Raw genomic sequence first — 18927 nt, 5'->3', positions numbered from 1 at the left:
CAGTGCGGGGATCAAAAATTGTGGGCGTTGCAGTTATAGAAAAGACAAATTTGTAAGTCTGGAGATAAGGCCTCCTGCATACTTTCATTTTTTCAACGAAACTGCGACATTGGTTAAAGACAAATGCAATCGATTTGTGTACGGTCCCTGCTCACACAAACAACCAAAGCTATTGTACTGTTCCTTGTGGAATTAATGACTACGATGAGCGAGACCGTACACATGTAAAAGCTAGTAGAAGGAGGGGAAAAGGAGAAGAGAGCTGGATTAGTTATGACAGAAGAAATTACTTTCTTTTTTTAAAATTACGCTTTGTATTTGTTCTCCATTTTGTGTTTTGCGTTGTTTCTACACTTTAGCGTGCCCAGTGCGCCTGTAAGCATTGACACATTTCCCCTTAGCCTATGCTATAACAAAACCGTTACAATTTAGAAATAAAAATTGAATGGAGTAGGCTATTGTAATTTTTACAGGCGGTAGTAAACACAAAATGCCTTTCTAGCGTCAATTCCATCAATTTCTTACTCAGATAAGATAGCAATATGGTTCTGTTCCATTTTTGACAAGCTTTACTCTACGTTAGTAGACTTATCTAATTAGTTACGCCTATGCTAACGTAGCTAGTTAGGCTACCATTAAAATCGTTTTCACAAAGTAAATAAATAACTCTTGAAGAGTAAGAATGCACAACATGACTGGATAATTCATCTAAGCAGGTAAACTTACCACAAGCTTATTTTCGCTTTTATCAACGTTAAAAAAGCTGAGAAAGGAGTCGCAGGGTGTGAATAAGCAGCACAGTTTGCTTCGTCGTCTTTTAAAATTTAGCCAAGGATTTAACATCTTGGAGCGACGAGAGAAGAGGGGCACAGATGGGGGCAATCAAGATTTCAGCTGGGGGCAATCAAGATTTCAGCTGGGGTCAGTGCTCCTGTGGCACCACCCCTGGGTAAGGATAAAAAATGATCAGATGCAGGGGGTTGCTGATTTTAGTGCATTTTCGAATGCAGTGTCGATAAGTGTGCCTTTTATATTGGGCTACCCAATCATGGTAAGCTTAATGAAAGTGCTGCATTTGAATTCATACAGCCTGTGTCTAAATTACCATCTCACAAACTGAGGTTTTTTTCACCTGGCTCAATTAGCCAGGGTAATTTGTGTAAATAAAAACCTGCATACACACCGGCCCTCCAAGACTGGAATGGCCCACCCCTACTTTAGGTCCTGGAATGTTCAGTTGGTGACATCATGGCATATGTTTGATCTTCATTCAATCAATCAACCTAAGGCCTGCCAGGACCAGGAATGAAGATGGCTGGCATGCGTTCAATAGAGCAGCCCTCACCAAGGGCTTGAATCCATAACGGGTAACGTTGGAATGCCGCCTAGATAAGTGCAGGTTGCTAATCCTTTTTGGCATTGCTTGCTTCTAAATTCTTGGGCAACTCGAGATCCACTGAACTGCGTTTGTTACTACACGCACATTATTGCCTCTCACCCTTCGCTGAACCGTTCGGCCACTGCCAGCGCTCGTCTCTTCTCCCTCCCCCCCCGATTCCTAACATGTCTCCTGTAGGTGTTGTAGCTCCAGGCTTTGTTCAGCTTTTTCAGAAGCGACTTCAGTCTGGCTGCTCTAGAGGCCAAAGCTGTGCTGAAGAGATTATTGGTCTGTAGACAGTTTCTCCCGTTCCAGCCAATGACCTCTCCCGACCACTTCCGGCAACCGTCCTTCTCGTTCGGTCGTTCAGTTTGGTAGGACAGCCTGGCCTTGTTAGTGTCTGGATTGTGCCATATTGTTTCAGGCTTAAAGCTTTGCCAATTTTTTAAATAGCCTTCAATCGGTATTTTACATGAGATGAGAAAGAAAGGTTTCCAAAAAACACAGGCCAAGATATAAATGTGTAAATAGTTTATTTGATCATAACCATTGAAATCAGAAATCAGAGGTCTAACTGAGTTGTGTTATTAAAAAGTATGTTGCAAATAAGCAATTATTACCTATAATACATTGCGGGGGAAAAAAAACCATGCCCGTTATTGTCCTGTCTAAAGATGAAACGGAGTCAAGAGTTCACATATGTAACATGTAGATTTGTTAAAGAAATACAGTTGGTGCACATGCTATGGAGTGGGTGTTTTAGGGTCAACAGACCGGTAAAAGCTTCACTGAAAAGGTCAAAGGTCGAAAGCCTCTTTATCGCCAGGCAGGCATGACGCGGGGCGTTCTGCTCAGCGTGAGAGGTCTTTCCATTTAAACGCTCTCTCTCTCCGTCTCGCCGCTGAGCCCCGCCCTCCTTCACTGCTTCATTAAATATACAAAACAGAACACAAAAAACTATAAGTTAAAATAACATTCAAACCGTATAGCACAGTGTGTGGCAAACCTTCCGTTTAAACAATATGTACAATGTTGACCTTAAGCTACGTTGAGGGAAATGAGACAAAAATGGTAATTCTGTAGCAAAATATCTGTACATTTAGAAAAAGTCTGTGAATGCCTGTTTCGCCGCGTTTTTAATATAACTACACGTTATCAAAAAACAACTGGAACTCCCGTAAAAGAGGGCCGTATGAGCAAAAAACCGAATGGAAACAGTTTCAGTGGTTAAATACTATACATTAAACTTACAAAGACGGTGAGTAGACACAAACGCCTAGATCCGTTAGCCAAAAAGCTGTTTTTTTTTCCCAGAAAGTACAAAAATGAGAATCCAGTTCAGTTTCATGAAAAAAAATCATGGCAATTCGCGACAATCTACTCAAGTAGCCCTTGGCGCCTTGTCTGCGGCCCCTAGGCTTTGGTGAAAGTGCGTCTAACCTTCGGACACATCTTCCATGTGGTCTGTTCCCCTACCCCTTCCCCCCCCCCCCCACAAAAAAGTGATTTGTCCCTCTGTCGGCACACTCGACAAACACAGCTGCGTTGCAACTGAATGGCGCTGAAGCTCTACTTCAGTAGATGATCTCGTCACACTGTACAGGGTTGTCTTTTTACGGCTTGGTCCACTAACCATAACACTGATGAATGAGATATTAATACCTTAGTATGGGGGGGCGTGGCCTATGTACAATTCACATTAGCTTTGTCTCGTCTTTAGAGCGCCGCCTTGCCCTGTTAACTCCGCCCATTTCTCCACACCTGCGCTTTCCTTGCTTTGTGAGCAACTGGTTCAAAAACCCTTTGACAACTTTCTTATACGTTTGCTGAGGGTAAATTTTCTTTCTTATAGCCGGTCCACACTAAACGGGGTACCTTCTCTTTTTAAAAAAAGCCATTAGCCGCTGAGTAAAAAAGGTAAAAGCTGATGTTTTTTTTAAAAAGTGCAGCCAACGAGCATTATAAATTTCAAGGCTAAAGGCAGCAGCACCGGAATGTATTAGGATACTATGGAACTTCATAGTACGCGACTGTTGTGGAATTACCTTCGACAGAACAGCTCCATAACAACATTCCTTACATTCGAACGCTTTCCAAGGAAAGACTTAAGGGTCCTTTCCTTACAGACGTTTGTGTCCAGTTTTTTAAAAAATCGAGGGAAAGAAATAAAATAAAAAGTCATTTGAGAAACTACTACAGCCAGGCCGGGTCATATTGCTTGAAGTAATCGTCCGAATTTCATTTAGGCACTTAGCTTGTCCAAGGTTTCCAAAAATCTTTACGCTTCATACCCTCCCCCTCCCGTTCCCGTTCCTTCTCCCCCCTCCCTACAGAGCGATCCTTCGTAGCGAAAGCTCAGTCTTTTTCCGCGGGGGTGCGAAGCTCCCCCCCCCCTTTCCCGTCACGTCCGCGTATCCTTCACATGGCCACTTCCGCGCTGTTCGCCGGCCGCAAGTTCTGATCATCAAAGCGCCTCCTGACACTCCTCCTCACCGCGTCAGCTCGTCTGTAGGGCTGATTTCGGAGATCTGCGGGGGGGAGGGGGGGGGGGGGTGGGAGGGAGGGGAAAAGCTGTCAGTCACCTGCGCCGAAGCCTTTCGACGAGCCCAGAGGCCGGGTTATGCCGGCAGCCAATCAGACAAAGCAGCTTGAGTTAGACAGAAACACGCCTAATCCGTCCTCTGGGAGGAAGAAAAAAAAAACTGAGAAAATGGACTTGCAATTATTTTTTTTTACAATGGCGATTCTCTCACTAGCTGGAGAACCGGTGTCGTGGGTAATTATTGACCTTATTTCCAATTTGCCTCTTGAGACAGTTTAAAGCTTTGACTGGCCAAATTGTATGATTTAAAGACGGGGAGAATGGGGGTTTAAAAATCATCTTGGTAAGCGTCTCCTATACACTACATTACAAGCATACCCAAACTCTGCGTAACTCAAGTTCATCAATAAATATTCAAATGTCAGGTAGCTTAGAGGGAGTTTGGGGTGGGGGACAGCAAACGTCAGAGATAAGAGGCAGGGCATTTTATGCAAGGGGGGGGCGCTCAGTACAGTACAGCACAGCACAGAGGATGGAGGTAATATAAAAAGAGGTTCTTGCCAGGTTTGGGTCACATCCATGAGCACAGGGGTGCTATTGGAGGAATTCCTTACCCTCGAGTGGACATTGGGAAATTTAGTAATATTATTCTTCTTTAGGGCTGGATGAAAAGAAGACAAAATGGAGGTTAAATGAAAGACGGGGGGGGTGACGAGCGGAGTCACACCCGAGTGTTCGTGCTGGCTGGCCTTGCTGCCGGTTAGCTATGAAAGCGAAGCGGGGCGTGGATTAGGGCGGGGCAGAGCGAGGCGGGGGCGGGGCATTAGGGGGGATGGGGGGGCGGAGCTGGAGGCTTTTGCTGGCGTTGCCGGGCCGAGGGAGCAAATAAAAAATAAAAATAAAAGCGTTTCTGTGTAACGGAAAAACCCAAGCTGCTTCGTAGAATGACTCTCAGCGTGAAGACAAAGCCAAAATAAAAGCCTTTGCACAAACAGTGTAATTATTCACTATTAAACAAAAAAAGAAATCCCTTTTTTACGGCAAACCGTATCTTTATACAAACCATCAACATTAAATCTAGTTTTTTTTAAAAAGCAGCATGCATTCAGCCAGATACATGTATCTCATGCTAAACGAAACAACCAAAATTCCCAAATGGTACAAAAATAAGAGTGAAAATGTTAACATTATTTTTTGTTTTTAGCAGTACGATCAAAAGTCATGTATCTGGCTGTCATTAGCGATGCGCACGCACAAGGAAATGCGACACATGAAACAGCAACTGTCCGTGGGAAATGCTTTTCCATGCTTCATGCAAGGGATTATGGGATGGCCCCCCTGGGATGCGATGGAACACAGCGTGTCATGTGACATGAGAACAACTACCCCCCACCACCCGGCAAGCATGCAGTAAAGACTGGAGTGAGGGAGGAGGAGGAGGAGGAGGAGCTGGAGGAAGCCAGCGTCATCATGCGAGACCCCAGACAGCACCGGTTATTCATTATGAACACTCAGATCTCAACCACACGTGGACACATGGACACACAAGCAATGTATAATGCCACAACTCAGAGAGCCGTTTAAAAAAACGTGTTCAAACCTGAGCTAAACTACGTATTAACTAGATAGGAATATACATTAGAGGAGATAAGGAAATATTACTATGACTACTAACGCATAACACCACTGACTGTGTGATGTAGCATTAATGACAATACTAATCATAATATAAAGTAACATCTGGTGTAAGTCTATGGTCTAATAAAATCTAAATCTAATCTAAAATCTAATTTTGAGGGGGAGGAGCATTAGGCGTGCTGCTGTTGTTCCAAGACAAGAGGGTTCTTAAATCCACAGGCTACAAAATCTGTGGGAAAAAAATGCTTTGGGTGTGCTACTGCTAACTGAACACCAGAGGGCGCTTGTATTGCATGCTATAACACACAAATCAAGAACGAATGAACCGCTGACAATAAATTTAACAGTAAGTCTGCGGTGGCGTGTGGGATGTATTTTAAAATGTGTCTGTGACATTATGGTTTGCTCTGGTTTGCATCGTGCAGTGTCACAGAACGGTGCAGACGGACGGACGGATGGATGATTGACGTGACGCAGTTCATGCAGGGGAGGAGGGAACGCCAGCGCCCCCCTCCCGTGGGCCCTCCTCATGCTGTGAGGGGGAGGAGGGACACGTGTGCACACACACAACGCCCGTGAGACACCACACACACACACAGACCTGCACGCACACACCTACGAACACACATCCGAGTGCACGCACACATATGCATGCGCGCACATGCTCACACCCACACACACACACCCACACACACACACACACATAATTACAAACACACACACACACCCGCAGACACCCGAACACACACGTTCACACCCAGGTGAGCCGGTGCACGCACAACCGATGGGAGAGTGAGGGAGAACACGCATGAAGAGAGCGTTTTGTTTGTACTGCACCCTTTCTGAGAGAGAGCATAGTTTTAGTAATGGATCTCCTCAGTGTGCGTGTGCTCGCAGAAGAACCGAGAGCCCCGCTTGGCGGTTCGGGCGGTAAACGGCACAGTCTTCAGAACTGTATTGGAACAACAGCCAGACAAGACAGACATTGGTAAGGAGCAAGCCACGCATCTACGGGTCTGCAGCAGGTTAGCAAAACCCTAGGGAAACAGAGCAGGATTAAAAAACACTCTAACTGGGTTAAATGAACGGCAGGGCCGCCAGGCTTCTGAACACAGTCCATCCCATTGTGCTGCACAATAGAGATCTTTACTGGGCATTCTGTAGCCTTCTCAGGTCTAGAGAGATATTGTTCTGGATTATATACATGGTCACACAAGCTACTGCAATGTTCAGTTAGTCTACCACACACAATTAGTATACGGGTTAGGGGGTTTTGTTTACAACATTTTACAAGCGGCAGGAACAATATCTTCTCTGAACATTTTGCTGACATTCTATTAAACATGCAGACGGTGTTTTATACGGCAAAGATCAATACATGCTTTCCGGTCAACTAATTCTTCTTTATCAGAAGCCTGGCCCGTCTACAGCTTATAACATTACGTCAAAACAAGCAAATTAAAAACGATAACGCACACGCTTTAGCTTGGCCACAGCACAATTAGGTTAGGCAACGATGCATGTATTACTCAAAGATTAATGTACACCAAAGGCATTTAATCATCGAGTTAAACTGCCGGGACGTTAAGTATTGTTAGTCATCTAGAAGTCATTGTTAACGGCTGAGTGCGACTGAGGTAGAGAGGGTACTGTTGGAGGAAAGCGTGCTAACGTTTCCTTATCCTAGCACGTTAGCACGTTAGCCGGTGTGCCCTGTGGGCACACAGCCGGCTGGGCTGTGGAGGGGGGAGGTGTGGGCGCGTGTGGCGCGGGCGAGCGGGCGCGGCGCGGCTTTACCGGTGATGATGTCCTCGATGGCGCCGTCCTTGCCCTCGTACACGTGGCGGCTGTCCTTCACCTGCTTCTTCCTCAGCTCGGCGATCAGCTCCTGCTGCTGCCGCTTGTTCTTGTGGGATGGGGACTGGAGAGAGAGAGATACACAGGTGCACACACACACACACACACACAAACACAGGCAGACAGGCACACACACACACACACACACACACACACACACACGTGCACACACAACACCACCACGTCCACAGTACTGTCAGATACCATCTCAAATTCATTGACACCACTATGTCACTGTACTGTAAAGTGTCAACAAGTGATCTCACATCTATAGCACTGTCACACTTCAATCTCAAACCAACAGTACTTTTACAACACCATCACACATGCATAGTAGTGTTAAGACATTCAGCTTTTACTACCGTACTACAAAATAAATACATTTCCTTTAAAAATATGAGAATACATCAGAGCTGCCACTGGCTGAACTACTCCAGCGCACTAGCGCCCCCTACCTTCTGGTCCTGCTGGTCCATCATGGCCTCCTGTTCCAGAAGCTTCTCCATCAGCATCTGCTCCTGCCTCTTCCTCTGCTCGTTGTCCTCGTCCGCTTGCTGGAAGAAAGACGGCGAGAAAAAAGACGGTGAGAAGACGGACCAAATGCAGATATTCCGGCGACGCCGAGCAGCTTCCACAACTCGTGCGTTTATTTTAAGACTAGCATGGGAAGCAGGTTTTCGGAAGGTCCGATTTCCTGCTTCCGCCCCCCGGAGGGTTGCGTAAAGGGATCGTCGGCCTCTCACCCTGTAGGCCCTGACGAAGCGCACGAACACGGGGAAGAACACCGAAGGGGGCGTCGTTTTGGCGTTCTCCCCGAAGAACTTCACCACATCGTCAAAAGCGTCCTATCAGAGAAAGAGGGAAAAAAATGAATGCGTGCACACTGCTACAAGACAAAAGATTATCAGGTTTTAAAGTTTATTTTAAAAAATTTTAAAGCTCACGGACTTAATCAGAAAATAAATGCACAAACAATTCTACAAGACAAAAATACTCACGTTTCAAAGTAAATAAAGGCTCATATACTTATTTATCAGTGTTCTGAGTGCAAACGAGAGACTCCAATGTCTACCATGTGGATCTGTGACATCATAGCTAAAATACACTAGTGAAGTACTAGGGCGGAGCCTCCCGCTGGTAGGCGGAGACTCCCGCTGGTAAGCGGGAGGGCGGGGACTCGGGAACACCGCCGCGCGCCCCCTCACCTGCGCGATCTTGGCGTCGTCCTGGAGCTTCTTGAGCTTGCCCTCGTTGTGCGCGATGAAGTCCTTGAGCAGCGTGTTGTGGCCGTGCATGCTGTACTCCCGCTTGGTCAGCTCCATGCCCCTCTGCAGCTCCCTCACGTCCAGCAGCACGTTGTCCAGCGACACTGCAGCACCCAGGTAAACAACACAGAGGCGCGTCGTCCGGGGAACTACTAATCCCAGCATGCCTTTGACTCGGATCTCACACACACACAACCGCATACATTGTCTAGTTCTGACAGGCTTTAGTTTAGCCTTGTGCACAACTGTGTCTCTCCACCAATGAGGTGCTGGTTACAGCAAGAATGCAAACAGGAACTTCGGTATTCAAACCGCGCATATCAAATACCTTACACAAGTTGAGGAATGCGAAGGTTGGCTGGACAGAAGTTCAGAACAGTTCTCAGACATAAAGAAGAAATAGTCCTTAAATACCTGCCGCTGCTTTCTCCACATAGTGAAGCTCGTTGTAGAACAGGCAGACCTGCTGGTATTTGTCCTTCACCACGTTAGCTATGTAGTGCAACAGCGTCATTTTCCGGTCGGTGGACTTGGTGTCCAACAGCTGAGAGAAAACACAGGAAGAACAATGAGCGCCGAGGACGACTACCCACGATGCACTTCGCATTTTTACGCAGACGCATTTTTTGCGAGGGAGCGGGTAAAATATATTCACCAAGTCTAAACTCTGCAGCTTGAAGCCGTAGACCGCTCCACGCTTGCTGCTGTTCATGTAGTTCCCCAGGGCCAGGATGATCTGAAAGAGCGATGCGAGATTGAGAATGTAAATTCGCCTCCCAGAGCGGTCGGCCACAATTAAAAGGCGCCAGAAGTAAAACCGCGCGGAAAATTGCTTCTCGTGACACTTGCCTCGAGAAGCTTCTTCAGCTTCTGCGATGATTTTATTGACACCGATGCTGCAATAACCGCATGAAGTTGCTGAGGGAAAAAAAAAAACAAAAACAACGATGGTTAGTTTGGGGATCTCCTGCTGGGATTTCCCGTAGATTAGCCAGGCGACAGGCTGTGACATCATCGGGCGGCGCCAGTCCCCGTGCCCTCACCGGGGTGAGCATCTGGACGCTCTCGGCGAAGTTGCCCACGAAGGCCATGATGGTCATCTTCTGCATGAGGCGCTCGATCTTGCTGAAGTGCATCATGAAGCGGTCCTCGTCCGTCAGGCTCTCCAGCGGCTTGCGCTCGCGCTCGTACTGCCGCAGCACCTTCACCTCGTTCTCCGTGGGCAGGAAGCGCATCAGGCACTCCACGAAGTCCACGGGCAGCGTGCGCAGGTCGAATCTGGGGCGGGGCGGGCGGGACGGGGGGGGGGGGGGGGGCAGAGACCTCAGCGAGCGCGCTCTGATTCACACGGGCGAGCGAGCGAGCGTCTGCTGCTCTCTCAGGCCGGCGCGGTGTTTTAACGAGGCGCCGCGGCGCTGAAGCCAAACGGCACATAAATCCCGGGCTGCTACAGAGCCGCGACTCTCTCCCGGCTCCCGCGGCTGGTTATTCTCTCCGGTTATGGCACTGCTGTACAGAGTTATATATATATACAAGGTGGTAAAAAGAGGTGATTTCTCTTTATGAAGTCGGATAACCGTGTCGCTCTTATAAAAAAAAGTCTGTTTTTGGAGTCACATAAATGACAGGAATAATTATGCTAGTTCTTTAAAAAAAAAAATAATTGAAACATAAAGTACAATTTATCTGGTTATTGTACATTATTCACAATGAATAAATATGCTATGTTTGGAAGGGTAAAATACCATGTGCAAACAACAAATTTAGCTGAGCCAAGACTGGACTGGGCTATGTGCCAATTTTCATGGTCACTCTCAGGCTAAAGCGCTAACTAATCTCTCACTGACAATCAGAAGCTAAGACAAACAGGCTAATTGTATTGGAGTTGAGGAAATGACAGTAGTGACATCATCATTCAAGCACTTCCTGGCGTATGTGGAGAATGAGCGAGAGTGTGTGAGTGTGTGAGAGTGTGTGTGTGTGTGTGTGTGCGCGTGTGTGTGAGACCGCAAAGGAAAGGATGCCGCCATGCATAATAGGCTAGTTCATCGTTTACTGCACAAGAAACCTTTAGCATTCCAAGCATGGCTAGCATCTGGTCGTGAAAGAGCCAAAATGGCCTAATCTGAAACAGGCGAGGGCAGCGGCGTCTCAGATGCCGGGAGTAAAAAAAAAGGAAAAGCTAGCGCGCGCGCGGCTCACATCTGGATGGCCTTGCAGATCTCCTCCGGCGTCTTCCCCGCCTTCCGCAGCGTGATGGCCAGGTTCTTGGCCCGGTTGGCCTCCAGCAGCGTCACCTTGTTGGGGCCCTTCTGGATGACCTTCTGCTTGCTCGCCGTCACGTCGATGGCCGGGCCCTGCGCCTTGGTCTTGAACATCTCCTCGAACTCGTCCACGTTCAAATCCTGGGGAAAGCGCGGATCCAGGGGAAACATCGCATCAGACAGCCCGTGACATTTAGACATGGAGTTTGTGATTAGAACAAATAACTGTTACAAAAATTCCCCCGTTAAGTCTGTGTTTATCAAGCAGTGCAGTAAACAGACATTTCGATTCCTCGCTGTCAGGTAATCACGTCGCGCTCGCTGTTCTGCACGACTTGTTCTCCTTTACAACTGGGAGCAATTTCCCTTCTAACTTGCGCTTGTGACAATTTGGATGCGCGTGTATTCATTTTTAAATTTTTTTAAAATTAGCAGTGTGTGAACTGCCTTAGTGCGCCAGTGTACGCTGAAAGCTGAGCGGATGGTTAGAGAATCTCATCCCTGGGGCGGTGTTCGTGCGTCAGGTGACCATGCGTGACCCCCACCCCCCCTCCCTCACCTCCAGGATCCTCTCGTCGTCGATCTCGTTGAACACGGTCCCGTTGATCTGGTTGGGCTTCAGTGCCACCCAGTTGAACACCGGCATGCGGAACTTGGTCTTGATGGGCTTCTTGATTTTCACCGCTGCGGGGAGGAAGATGAGGAGGAGTTACTCGGTGGAGAGGGCGGAGCTTCGCGGACGCCCCGCCCTGGGCGGGTGACAGACAGGCTCGTCGGTGAGTGGCGATGAGATGGAAACGAGCCCCCAGTTCGACACGGATTGCCCCCTCGAATGACACATGTAGACGCAAACTGCCGCACAGGAAGTGGGGATGTGCCTTCCTGTTCCGAGTTTAAGTGTTTCAGTGTTAAAAGTAGTACACCACTACACAGCCGTCTATTTCTCTCCGATTGGTTGGCCAATAGTATGTACTTTTAGTATGCCTGAAGCAGGTGTGGGACCAGATATGCAGGTAATAAATTCCTGTGTTCAGTCTGGCGGCTGTATCTCTGATGACCAGACAGTCCTGAGCACGGTGTCTAGGCACAGGGGAGACAGTTAGCGAGAATGATAAGGTCTGGAGGTGCGGCACACGTAGCATTCCGTGCTAACACAACGGCTCCACATCTCTTTAATCAGTCCACAGTGACACGGAGATGTGTTTCAGCATGCAAACGAAAACAAACAGCGTACGACTCGAGAATGTAAGACCTTACTTACAGACACACACACACACTTACACAGCACAGCAGTTCAGCACAAGGGATACAAACATGGCATTTTCAGCTGAGGTTTTTTTAAAAGTGCATAAAAGAAACTTTGTTTCTTTTTTCGTTTATGTCTTGAGGCTTGTGTTTCGCAAGGCTTTCGCAAGTCTTGTCATTATGGGAAGAGATGAAAAGATATATAAAGGGAGGAAACCCAGTCACTTGCAGGACATGCGCTCGTTCCTTTCTGACGCGTTCTGACTGGAAATTTACACTGGTCTGAAGTGTGTGCACTTTTGTTTTTAAACGCTACGCTGCTTTACCGCTCACTGCGGGGCGGGCGGGGCGGGGCGAGCGAACGAGTTCAGTTTAGCGTTCGGTTTGCGCGACGTCGAGCAGCCTCGACGCCAATCCCCCCTCCAGAGCGCACGTTTAAAGCTTTAATTTCAGCTGAAAATGCCATGCCCCCTTGAGCCGGAGGGAGAAGAGAAACAGTGGCAGAGGAAAAAAACCTACAGAACAGTTTGATGGGTCCCTCTGCAGGCAGGAGAGAAGGGGAAGAAAACAGCCGGAAAGAAAGCGTTAAGAACAAAAGAGAAAAAACTCAGCCGTTACTGCAGTCGGCAGGACTTTCAATATTGCAGTCACACCCATGACAGAGGATGACCGTAATCCAGCACACCAAACACCCCCCGAATCCATGTTTGCACTGCTAGCGTTAAAAAACACTAAGCGCATATAGCACTGATGACCTAACATGACAGTTGGAAGGTAAACTTTAGCTGAAGAGGCTGCATTTATACAAGATATAAAGGTCAACAATTCTCAAGTCTTGTACAAACAGCCATACGAGAAGAACCCTGACACATCTAGGAAAGCCACTTCCATATTCTGTTCGGTTAGCGGTGCAGTGCCGTGCCGACGCCAGGGCGCTTCCTCGTAATCAGGGAGTTGCCAGTTCAAATCCCACATGAGGCTCTTCCCGAGAACCGCTATGTCAGGCGCGATCAGCTTATTTTCAGTAAAAAAAACAGACTGCACGCGAGATCGCAGGCGTGGGACCTGAACAGTAACGTGTTGAGAATGCACCCGGACAAAAGGACAGGCTGTTCGCTCAGCGCGGCGAGGCGGTGAGTCAAAGGCAGCCCCAGCCGCACCATCTGACCCGCCGCGCGCGCTCAGGACGGCCCGTCACATGACCCGACCCGGCCAGTCACGCGGCGGTGGCCAGATCTGAGCAGATACACAGGAAGTGAGGAGAGCTTTAAATAGCGCAGGGTAAACGGCGTCCCCGCCCCTTTAAGTGTTTGTCTCCCGAAGCCGGAGGACAGGGGGGTGGGGGGTGGGGGTGGGGGGGGGACGGAGGGAAGCGTTCAGTCTGCCAGAATCACCAGCGCTGCCGCAAACACGGCTAACAGCTGTGCACACAGTCACGGACCCAACGTGTGCACAGACGTCTGAGAAAAAATAATGGAAACAGTATCAAGCAATGCTGACCAGGCTAATGCTAAGTGTAGTCTTGTAACGTATGCACAAGTTACAAACTGCATCGGATGGGGCATTATAAATGAATGTATCAATAAGGTATCGTGCAAAGCTAGCAGTAATAATAACAATAATACAAAGTCATTTTTTGGGAGAAACAACTTATCTGGGGTGACCTACACTCATGCACTATACCTGGATATATACTAATGCATTAATCCTTTGAAGAGTAGGGGTTTTGGAATGTTCTTTCAAAATTCTAAGTCAGTGTTCTAGAACTCTATTGCTCTTGGTTGCCAGTAGTGATTGTGACATCAGCGTTAGAGTGTTCAGTTAACAACATTCTAATCACGTTTTGATCTTACACCTTAAAGGGTTAAAGTTACTTGCAGCGATGCCCTAGATGGGAACTGAACCGGCACCCATGTGATTATTAACCCAGATCCTTAACCATAATGCCACGCTGCAAAATAACCCAGCGCTGTCTCCGTTAGACATCAGACACACGCACACCCAGCCTCCGGGCGGCCTTACCTGCTAGGCCCGAGTTGAAGATGACGGTGGGGGACCCGCAGCCAGGAAGAGGCGGGGCCACGGGGGGCGGGGGCGGGGCCATGGGCGGGGAGATGTCCACGGCCGGGCCCGGGGGAGGGGGTGGGGGAGGGGGCGGGGGCGGAGGAGGGGGAGGCGGAGGGGGCGGGGGCGGGGCGGAGGTACCCGAAGGCCCGTTTGGCACTGGAAGAGAGGAGGGAGAGAAGAGGAAAGTTATGAAAACAGGAGCAGCCTGGCATCAGAACACTGAGCACCCCCTCTCGCCAGAGATCAGGTAATGGGAGTTAGAGCATCAGCTTGAGGGGGGGGGGGGGTTATCCAGAAGGGGGTCATGTGCTCCACAGCTGTCAGAGCTTAATAAACCATTCGGGGGTGGGGGGGTCACGTCAGAATGTATTCATGTGCTGAAAAACTCAAGAGAGAAGAATATAGCAGAATATATATCAATCAATCAATGTGCTCATAAAACCAGACTCATGCAAAAGACACAAAGAATGTAACACAGTGTATATGCCAGTCTGAGAAAAGTCTGAGGGGTCCACCTACCAGACCCCGACGCCGGCAGCGGAGGTGGCGGAGGGGGAAGAGGCGGGGACGCCCCGCCCAGGAGCCCCCCGGCGTGCGGGCCCAGGGGGCTGATGGCCCCGCCCGCGTAGGCCCCGGCCCCGCCCTCGCCGTCGGGCGACCCGGAGGTCAGGATGGCGATGTCTCCGTCGCCCCGCTTCTGGACCTTGATGGAGCCCTGCTTCTCCAGCTCGTGGATCTTCTTCTCCAGGTGGCACTGCCGCTGGATGGCCTCGTCCTTCTCCTTCACCATCCGGCGCAGCGTGTGCACCTGGCTGTTGGCGTCCTTGTACACTTCCTGTGTGAGGAGAGAGAGGCGGTGTGAACCGGGAGGGCGGGGAGTTCCGGTGACAGACCGGCCAATAAAATTTAAGCCTTTGAAGGTGTGAGATCACAAATATGAGTGTGATTAGAATGTTCTTAACCGAACATTCTAATGCTGATGTCACAATCACTACTGGTAATTAAAAGCAGAGTTCCAGAACACTGACTTAAAAAACCTGTTCTTCAAAGGGTAGAAAATTATTAATTCAAACTTTTAAGACAGCAATTTGAAAGCTGTCATCGAAACTCTATTTGTGGTGAATGAAACTATCTATAAATGGTGCTTCGCGTAGAAGCACTTCTCACTGTCAGGTGCTGTGTAGGAGTGGAAACACCTGACAGTGTTATCAACGGGAAGCGTGTAACACTCTGACACAAAGAGTTGCCTCTGACTTCAGCAGTTAAATGCAGTGACTGCGTAGAAGTTGCAGCTATTTTTCAACACCTGCATGACAAGGAGCAGCTTTTCCGTAGACGATTAAGAAAAAAATATGGAAAGCGGGCTCGAGTTTGGCACCTCTGACTGGAAGAGCGCCCCCTTCAGGCAGACTCACCCGGATGGAATCCAGCTCCTTGTTCCTCTGCATCAGCTGTTTCTCCAGCTCCACAATCTTGGCCATAGCCTCGTTTTCTGTGTCCTGCAGCTTCTCCGTCATCTAAGGGACGCGACGGACACGTTTCCATGAGAACGGAATCACAACCAACACTGCAGACCGGACAACTCAACTGAATCTAATGCAAGTTAATGTTGAAACCATTGCTTTTGAATACTAGAAGGCGACCAAAATCTAGAATTTAAAGTTAACGATACAAACTAATGATTGTGTACGTGTTCTGTTGCCTCATAAAACTGCTGAATAAATCAGAGGATTAAAGCAAAGGCTGTGGTGGTTTGACAAAGGAGTCAAAGCAGGTCTTAGCAAACGAGCCGGGCTTGTGGAGGTGCACGCCCAGGCGGCTCTGGCAGAGCGTTTCTCCTGCCCGCGGGCTAAACCAAACCACGAGCCCGTAATCTAAAGCTCCTTCAAAGCCAGCGTGTGTTAAGGATTTGAACGCACGCATCCCGTCACATCCCCGACGTCGCCGCGGAGCGCGGGGGGGAGGGGCTACGTTGCGCGCGAACTGGTCTGACCGGCTGACGGGCGATTGGCTAACGGGCGGCGCGACCCCATTGGTCTCTCACGTGAGACATGTTCTCTTCCAGCTCCTCCACGCGCTCCAGCGCCGCGTTCTTGGTCTCGGCGTCCTCCAGCAGGGCCCCCACGTCGAACACGTTGTCCAGGTAGGCCTGGATCTGCACCTGGAGCTTGTCGCTCTCGGTGTGCTTCAGCTTCTGCACACACGCACACACACACACACACACACAGAAAAACGGCCTCGTTTGGTTTCCACTCTGGAGAGAAAACGTCCAACTTGGTTCGTACACACGGAGGAAGGGCCTAATTGAGAACAGACCCTTTCGCTTTCTACGCACTGTGGAATTTCCCAACGTGCACCCCACTGTGGATTTGTTTATTTTACCATCAAAGTCCTACTTGGACAGAGAATCACATTTTTTAAGAGAGTCCTGCCTGGCCAAACGTATATAACCAAAGCGCCAGGTTTCAGAAGTTTCTGGAACAGGGAGGTGACAGGTCTGATATTCAGTTTCCATCCAGAGGAGGAAAAATATCTGATTCAGCGTCCAAACCGGGGCACATTTCTTTCCCCCAAACAAGACGATTCTAATCTGTGAATGAATCTGTCTGGATATTTTGGTAGCCGGGGAACGGACAGGGTTGATCCGTCCAGCTTTTAAAAACAAAAAGAGAAAGGCTAGCTTTGTTTTTTTTTTACACATTCCAAATGAATAATTCACGCCTCTCTCCCCCTCCTGTACTCACGTCCAGGTACTCGTCCAGGCTGAGCTTGGTGAAGTCGAACTGCAGGTGCACGCGGAAGTTCATGTCCTCCACCGAGTGGACCACGATGTTGATGAACTGCATGCAGGCCACCTGGGAGCAGAGAGGAGGAGACGGCCTTTCAGACAGCTCTCTGCGCTACAGACACAGCAACAAGCTTCGCGCTTACTCACAGCTAAAGGGAGCCCTTTCCCAGAAGGCAGGCAATGGAAACCCTTACCGGTTGAAGGGGGTGGGGGGGTGGGGGAACTTTTGTCAAAAATAAGCGACTGACTAAGAATGTTTTTTTTTTTCCCGCCAGCAGCCTCCGTGCCTCCATTAATGCCGCCCCCGCGCTCACGGACAGGAAGCCCGTATTGGGGAGAGATCCCGGCGGTGATGAACGGCTTTCGCTTTCGCACCCCGGTGAGAATGACTCACGGTTTGCCCGCGGGTTTCGCGGACGAGCGCCGCGCAAACACAGACGCTTCCCGCCGGACGCGCGGCACGGGCCGCCGGCACGGGACTCATCCCCGCGGACTCAGACTAATCACGGCTCAGGGGTTTTAAAAATATCATTAAAAGCGCCAAAAAACTGAACGTAACTTGAAAAATGAAACTAAAACACATCTATCCTCAGGGGGGATTATTCAGAAGCAGTTTTTTGGTTTGCCGATGGGTCCCGAATTAATGAGCGGCGTGATCCGTGTGCGTTGCGGGCGCGGGCGAACGTACCATGAAGTCGATGTTGTTGTCTTCGTTCTTGAAATGCTCCATCAGCTTCTCGAACCTCTGCGTCTCGGCGCAGACCTGAGGCAGAGGAGAAGGGGGTCGATAAAGCGATCCGGCACGCAGAGGAGGCCTTTTAGGACAGGGTGCAGCGCGCGCCTTCCGTCTGTGGCACAGAGCTGGACCGGGAACCAGGCTTAGCAAAGTGAAGTTCCTCCTGGTTTCTCTGCGAGCCTCAGAATACTGATTCATCAGGTCCTGTACAGCACGTGGTGAAGTCTATACCAGCACCTTTCCAAATGCAAAGTCAGGCACACAGCTATTTATTGAAAATATATCCCCAGGTGTACAGTTAGCAATCCTCTGTGATTAGCATGCGTACAGTAGTAATGCGCGGGGGAACAGGCAGCCACACGGGCAGCAATAAGGGGGCCTTTTTTTGGCCCGGGGGGGGGGAGAGGGGGGCAGGGGACGGATAAAGACACAATGAAGCGTCTTCAGCGGAGAGAGGGGAAAAGCCAGACGGGCCACACAAGGTCGCCGCCCTTTATGTGCGGAGGAGAAAGGCCCAGACACAGTCCAGCGCACCAGCCCCCGAACCCCCCGCCGCTCCGTCAGAGCCAGGCCGAGGAACACACACATCGCCACGGCTACACCCGGTTCACCTGGGAATCGCCCTGTCGCCCTTCAAGACGGGCGTATTAGAATATGTGCTAACCCGGGGCTAGCCCAGCCCTGTTCCTGGAGATCTACCGTCCCCTGTAGGTTCGCAGTCCAACCCTAACAAAGCGCGCCTCGTTCAAAAGCTAGAGATCCCGTTGAGCTGCTAATTAATAGGATCAGGTGTGCCAAATTATGGTGGAAATGAAAACCAGGGGCCTGTTCCTGTGGGTCTTCATTTCAACCCTAATATGCACAAGGGCATACTGAACTCTTGCCCATAATCTTGTGGTTTTATTCTCTATTCTCTATACATTTTCTTCTCAATTGTTCCATCTTTCTCAATTTCCTAATGCAAAAATGTTCTGCTTCGCGGCCTTCTTACGAACAACACATTTAATTTTGTAGCGCGAAAGTGTTAATGCTTTTCATTAATACACACAACGTCAAAACAAAGCTCAATTTGCGTGTCAGATTTTTATAGAGTTTTTTTTCAGTCCAGTTCCTTTTTCCTGAGGAAGATAAGAAAAAGAGTAGCGGT

The 18927-nt window shown here is 49.1% G+C and overlaps 1 protein-coding gene across 5 annotated transcripts in view; it reads right to left on the bottom strand.

Moving 5' to 3' along the window:
* Positions 1–1894: 1894 nt before the first annotated feature.
* The window catches only part of LOC135240471 (formin-like protein 2), a 63668-nt gene continuing 46635 nt past the window's right edge, over positions 1895–18927 (bottom strand). For 3 of the 5 annotated variants that reach the window (XM_064309953.1, XM_064309957.1, XM_064309958.1), the window contains 17 exons: positions 17733–17807; positions 17001–17111; positions 16301–16450; positions 15672–15773; positions 14776–15091; positions 14212–14412; positions 11504–11628; positions 10883–11085; positions 9724–9958; positions 9530–9598; positions 9336–9416; positions 9095–9224; positions 8621–8784; positions 8159–8260; positions 7871–7969; positions 7356–7479; positions 1895–3906 (listed from right to left, as the gene is read on the bottom strand). In XM_064309953.1, the coding sequence (XP_064166023.1) occupies positions 3797–3906; positions 7356–7479; positions 7871–7969; positions 8159–8260; positions 8621–8784; positions 9095–9224; positions 9336–9416; positions 9530–9598; positions 9724–9958; positions 10883–11085; positions 11504–11628; positions 14212–14412; positions 14776–15091; positions 15672–15773; positions 16301–16450; positions 17001–17111; positions 17733–17807 (2397 nt within the window). In that variant the 3' untranslated portion in view covers positions 1895–3796. Of the gene's footprint in view, positions 3907–4481; positions 4582–6395; positions 6511–7355; positions 7480–7870; positions 7970–8158; positions 8261–8620; positions 8785–9094; positions 9225–9335; positions 9417–9529; positions 9599–9723; positions 9959–10882; positions 11086–11503; positions 11629–14211; positions 14413–14775; positions 15092–15671; positions 15774–16300; positions 16451–17000; positions 17112–17732; positions 17808–18927 lie in introns of all 5 variants that reach the window. The other 2 variants (XM_064309956.1, XM_064309954.1) reach the window with 2 other exon arrangements.

The sequence above is a fragment of the Anguilla rostrata genome, chromosome 15 (genome assembly GCF_018555375.3).
Source record: "Anguilla rostrata isolate EN2019 chromosome 15, ASM1855537v3, whole genome shotgun sequence".
NCBI lineage: Eukaryota > Metazoa > Chordata > Actinopteri > Anguilliformes > Anguillidae > Anguilla > Anguilla rostrata.
This window is presented reverse-complemented; position numbering and strand designations above follow the sequence as displayed.